Genomic DNA, 6,824 nt, shown 5'->3' on the forward strand with positions numbered 1-6,824 from the left:
TGTGTGTATGTGTGCATATATGTGTGTGTGTGTGTGTGTGTGTGTGTGTGTGTGCATATGGGTGCATGTATATACATATATATATATATCAATCAAAGACGCCCATCGGTCGTCAATGGCTATGGGATTGCACCTAGAATGTTACCCTCCGATGCACAAGTCCGGACAAGATTGATTGTGGAAGACCAGCAGTCGCCCATGCATACCAGCCTCCCCTCTCCACACCACTGATGTTATCCAAGAGAAAAGCAAAGGGGCCGATACAGCTTGGCACCAGTAACGTCGCAACTCATTTCTACATCTGAGTTAACTGGGGCAACGTGAAATAAAGTGTCATGCTCAAGAACACAACACGCAGCCCGGTCTGGGAATCGAACTGACAACCTCACGATCGTAAGCTCGACGCTCTGACCACTGAACCATGCACATTCACATATCTATATATATATATATATATATATATATATATATATATATGTGTGTGTGTGTGTGTGTGTGTGTGTGTGGTGTGTGTGTGTGTGTGTGTGTGCATATGGGTGCATGTATATACATATATATATATGTGTGTATATATATATATATATATATATATATATATATATATATATATATGAGTGTGTAGTTGTGTGTATGTTTGTATGTAGGTATATCTGTTTATATTTTGGGTTGTATATTCGTGTATTTGTATTAGTCTATATATGCTACATATGTATATATATATTTGTGTATGCATATACGTTGTATACATACATGCACACATATGCACACACATATGCACACACATATGCACACACATACACACACGCGCTCGCGCACGCTCGCACACGCATATAGGGTTACGGTTCGATGAATAAATTGTAGTCAAAATTACGCCAAAAGAAAAATAACACTGACAGCTCATTTTAACAGATTTATTTACCAAAATTATAGAAAAATATCTTGAAATACTAAAGAGAAAATATTAAGAGAAAATCGACTTCGGAATTTCCTGCAATTCTTCTGGACGGCCTCCTTCTTTAAGTGAATGATACCATAATCTTTGCTTTTAGTTTTCATCTTTGGAGTTACAAGGAATTTTGTTGGTCTCTCGCTCAACTGTGCCTCACACATAACAATCAAGGGGGTTGCTGTCTGGGGAGTTAGGTGGCCAAATGTTAGGCATGTGTGGTCGCAGAAAATGTCTGACAGCCATGACTGGGTTCTCCTGATTGTGTGGCATGGTGCAGAGTCCTGTTGCTAGGCATAGGATCTTCCAGTAGTCACCCTCTTGACCCAGGGCAGCATTACCTCCTCCAGGCACTTGATGTAGACCTCTTTGTTGAGTCTGAGGCCGTGTGGGAAGATGAATGGAGGCATAACGTCGCCAATCACCAGTGATCACTGCAAACACCATGATGTTGACTCTCAGTACATATTTAGGGAACATGGCAAGCCAACGGTTGTTCTGTGTGTTCACCATCTGATCCTGGCAGAAACTTTTCTCGTCTGAGAAAAACAAAATCATGTTCGGTTGGAGAGGATGCTTGAATTTGTTCAAAAGCTTCGTATCGCAGTCTTTGATGGCTTGGGATAAAAATTGGCCATAACTCATCTTGTATAAGGAATACTGAATGTCTTCATACACTTCCTGCTTGATCAGAAACTCAGGCACTCCCATGTTCCTAACGATGGACTTGATTGATTTGGAGGGATTGTTATCAATCACGGGCTGAATCTCACCAACAAATTCAGGAATACTTTTCTTATCAGAACGATCAGAGTGAGTTTTCCGAGCTGCCCTACTTTCGTAATCACCATCAGATTCATCCAACTCTCTCCGAATCCTCTGCACTGTCCTCAGGTTAACACCCAAACACTCTGCAATGTTCATATCGGAGCTTGCATATTGCAGATTGAGTGTTGACCTCGGTTGAGCCTACCGAAGTCAACGCTCAATCTGCAAGCTTTGCCTGAAGAGGCACTCCAAATATTAAAACACAACTCTCCAACACTGCTTAATAAACATAACGAGGCACTAAGCACATGCAACCACCGCTTTTATCACACATTTAAATTCTACCACAAATCCAAATGTCAGAATGACCATACAGTACATTTCCGCAATAATCCTTAGGTAATCCCATTAACCTATAAATTTACACTCTAACTCATAATCTCTATCTAGTTTCTCACATATACAACCATCTGATTATATTCGTATATATATGCACACACCCATGCGCGCGTATATATGTACGAGTGAGGGTATGCGTATATGCATGCATGTGGGTATATGTAAACATATGTACACATGCAAGGTATATATACCTGCATATGCAGGGGCGACGATACACGCAGATAAGCGTATAAGTGAACGTGTATGAGGGCATACGCATGCGAATAAGGATTGTATATGTAACTTATCTGATATATACATGTATATACATCTTCACATATATATCCTTAATTCTTCATATCTTTGCCCCACAATTAGAAGCTACTACAACACATTGGCCTTCCTTTACCTCTTATTCCCCCCCCCCTTCTCTATCTTTTACACTATAATACCTTTCTCTCTCTATCCCCACTCCTACTTTCAAATTATCTCCACTGACCACTGACTGATCTATATCTTAATTTTTCTTTTTTTACTTTTTTCGTTATTCCCTTTATTCATATCTTCGGGGTTTTTATTTTTTATTTTTTTTTATTATTTTGTTATTTTTACTAATCTTCACTCTCCTTACTCTTTCATTCTTTCTTTCTCTCTTCTTTTTCTCTTCCTTTTTTCTCTTTTCTCTCTTTATTTCATTCCTCTCTTCCTGTTTTCAATGCAACCATACTAATACACTCCCTATTTCTAGGTCATTTTAAGTACAAACCTTGACTCGGCAACACTGTATATAAATCCCCTACTGGGAATGACCAAGTTTAAAATTCTGCTGGATCTCACTCATAAGGGAATCTTACATTGCTTATAAACTCTATATTTGGAAGGACTCATATTAATCTCTGCTGGACTTTTGGATTTTACTCAAAGAATATTGGAATATTGCATATATACCATTATGCCTATAAAACGGATTTACAACTTCAATACCCATACATATCTGGCATCTATTTTCTTTCCTCCACCCCACTCTCTATTTTTGTAACACATCTAAACTAACTATGACTTAATTTTCCTCTCACACCATCTCCGATGAAGGGATATTATTAATTAATATCCTGGAAACACCTGTAAGACCTTCTATCTATAAATGCTCTAATATCTATACAGCCTTGGTTTCTTATCTTATTACGCAAAAAATTTATATATATATATATATATATATATTCGACGGGCATCTTTCAGTTTCCATCTATCGAATCCGCTCACAAGGCTTTGGTCAGCCTGAGGCTAGAGTAGAAGACACCTACTCAAGGAGCCATGCAGTGGGACTGAACCCGCAACCATGTTGTTGGGAAGAAAGCTTTTTACCACACTGCCACTCCTGTGCCTATACATACACACATACATACATACATACTACATACATACATACTACATACATACATACATACATACATACATACATACATACATACTACATACATACATACATATATATATATACACGCACATACGTTGCATATATACACATACATGTGAAACACGCATAAATCCATATACTCCAAACACACACACACTCACACACACACGCACATATTGATACATAAGGACTGAAATATAGATAGATGTGTATACAGAAGTGTACGCATATAAACATAGGAATACTACAGCCTTGCGCATATAAATCTTTGAAGACTAATAAGTCACTTTTATAGAATTGATCCCTGATTTTTCAGAGGCAAACATACTTTACCGTTAAAATAATGTGAAAGGTTGCCTTGCTGAGCCAACTCTTGATATTTACACTAAAACAGAACAGAGAAGACCTTTAACAATCATTGTAAACCCTAACGTTTATTTTTTTAGATTAATGCAGTTATTTGCAAGAAAAAGGACGACATATTGAAGACTATTTATTAAAAATGAATAACCTTTTCTTTCCGCACTCTTGGACTCTCAAATTTTGTTAAATGTTGCTGAAGTTTTCTGACATTTTCTCCGGCTGTAAATGGTTGATCTCTCGCGTTTACTTGGCTCAAGTCAACTGTTAAAATGAGAAACTAGAAATATTCAAGAGAAACAAGAGGTTTGTTATTTAAGTAAGATATTATCGTTTGCCTCGTAAACAATTTCGAATTAACTTAAAGATGGCGACATCTTTGTTTTCTATTATTATAATATTTCAAAAGAAGAGAGGAAGAGAGAGAGAGAGGGCGGAAACCTTGTGAGCAGTACGCCCTAATGTTATCAATGGCCAGCATCCGGACTCTCTCACTCGTGAGAGCCTCAGTTCAAATCGCACATGTCTCAAATGGGCTGGAGTATTTTTATTTTGGATGTATATGTTTGCCTCGAGAATATTCCTCTTACTTATATAGGTTCACGACAGTGGCTTGTATTTGCTAGACACAGTGAAACCTACTCATATTCATACACATTTATGTATGTATGCATACACACACACACACACACACACACACACATATATATACATACATATATATATACACACACACACACACATATATACATAATATATATACACACACACACACATATATTTATATATATATATATATAATATATATATTATATATTATATATAATATAATGTAGGATAAACATTTTTTCGAAAAAAATTTTTTATCAATGGCCAGCATATTAAAAAAATACCTTTAAAGGTTAAATTTATAAACAATTTATAAATAAGGGCAAACGAAAAAACTTTCTAATGCCAAATATGGCGAAATTGGACATATTGTCCATAACCATATAATTTTTCACAATACGCACGCTACTCAAAAAAGGCCGACAGAAATTTCTAAAAATTCCATTATTACCATGTACCGATTTCAGGGTTAGTTCATAAGAACTCTCCCTTCGTCAGTGATAAATATGGCAAAGAAATAAATGAGATACTTACTCATACCCATGGAAAAAGCAAACACTAAGTCATGAGTACAACTAAGTACACCAAATACATCCAAAATAAAAATACTCCAGCCCATTTGAGACATGTGCGATTTGAACTGAGGCTCTCACAGAGTGAGAGAGTCCGGATGCTGGCCATTGATAACATTAGTTCACTCCCACCATCAAATCGACGTTGCCTGAACAGGTGCACGGTGTATCACACTTCAGATATCGAAGTGATGGAGTGTTTTTCTCAAGAACACAACGCACCATCCACCCTAGGAAGCGAAACCACGATTTTGCGATCGTGAGTGCAACACCCTAACCTCTAGGCCAGTGGTTCCCAACCTTTTTCAGCCCAGGGACCATTTTTTACATGAAAACATTTCTAGGGACCACTTCTACTTTTACTTTATACTGTTCTATTTTCACACTAAAATACTTAATGAAAAGACAAAATAGTCTAATTACACTTTAGATTTTATTTTAGCAAACAAAAGACAAAATTTTAAATTTATTTTAGTAAATAAAGATAAACACAAGATATCAAAATCCTTTTTCATAAAGTCGTTCATTTTTAGTCCATTCAGCTAGTGACTAGCTTGATATTGGTGTTTCTGACACAAGATATCATAATCAATTTTAATGAACTCATTTAATCTTAGTCTGATAGTTCCTCTGCTGTTGACATCTAATTTATTTCTTTTTCTACTTAAAATATCTACAACAGCTGAAAATGCAGATTCCACCATCCATGTGGTAAGGAAAGAAATGATGCTTCCTTCTACATGTCGAAAAATATTTGGGTGTGATTCCTTTATCGAAACGTAGGCAAAGACACCTTCCTTTGCAACTCTTCTTCTCAGTTTCATATTCTCTTTCAAATCCAACTCAAAATTTCAGCCAACTCAAAATTTTCATCTCCTGGCTCATAATTTTCTAGGTCTACAAACCAGAGTGAATAATATCCATCTATAATAAATCATTGTATCTTCTCTCAAAGTCTACATGAAGACCTTCAAAATGGGCAATGCATGCATCAATGCATTCTAATGTAGGAACAGTGGTGTTAAAATTTTGAAATGATGCCAAATTTTTTTTTCAAACTGTTTTTTCCAAAATTTTAATTTCCCCTTATACCCTTTTATCTTCTGAGAACAGGTGACCAAATCTGATTTTCTACCTTGCAGCTCTAAGTTAAGCAGACTCACTGTTTTAAAAATATCACTCAAGTGGAATATTTTTGATTTAAACTCAGAAAGTCTTTCCAAAATTTTCTTAGCTGTATCAGCTTGATTCTTGGAGTTCTAATGAGTCATGTGCCCCTTGAACATGAAAAACTTGATTAATGGTTCCTACAAATTCATTAGTCTTTCAAGGCTCAGGCCTTTTGAAAAACATCTTACTTCTGTGTGAAGCAATAGGGTTTTAAAATCTTCATCTTCACAGAATTACATTTAAAAAATCTATTATTCACTGAGTTTGATTTGGCAAAGTTAATTGCATATTGAGTGCTTCTTCCATGTGTCCACCAATGTTCTTAGCAACCAAATGCTGTCAGTGGATAATGCAATATATATAAAAAAAAGTCATGGCTGCAGCTCTATCTGATTCAATGTTGATCAAATTAGTGAATGGAATATTTTATCATTAAAATACTGCATTATTTCATTGAATTTATCTTCTGCATTTGTAGTTTCAGACAAACTTTTAATGAATAACATTTCTTCCCGTATATCATCTTCATGGATGAATCTGACATAGACCAGAAGGATAGCTTGGTTATGAATTGTGCTATCATCAGCCTGAAGAGAGAACT

The 6,824-nt window shown here is 36.0% G+C and overlaps 1 protein-coding gene across 1 annotated transcript in view; it reads right to left on the reverse strand.

Annotated features, from left to right (window-relative positions):
• Positions 1–6,627: 6,627 nt before the first annotated feature.
• Positions 6,628–6,824, reverse strand: part of LOC115212265 (SCAN domain-containing protein 3-like) — a 708-nt gene continuing 511 nt past the window's right edge. The window contains exon 1 of the mRNA XM_029781104.1: positions 6,628–6,824. This exon is cut by the window's right edge and continues 511 nt beyond it. Within this exon, the coding sequence (XP_029636964.1) occupies positions 6,628–6,824 (197 nt within the window).

Source organism: Octopus sinensis, linkage group LG5, assembly GCF_006345805.1.
Source record: "Octopus sinensis linkage group LG5, ASM634580v1, whole genome shotgun sequence".
NCBI lineage: Eukaryota > Metazoa > Mollusca > Cephalopoda > Octopoda > Octopodidae > Octopus > Octopus sinensis.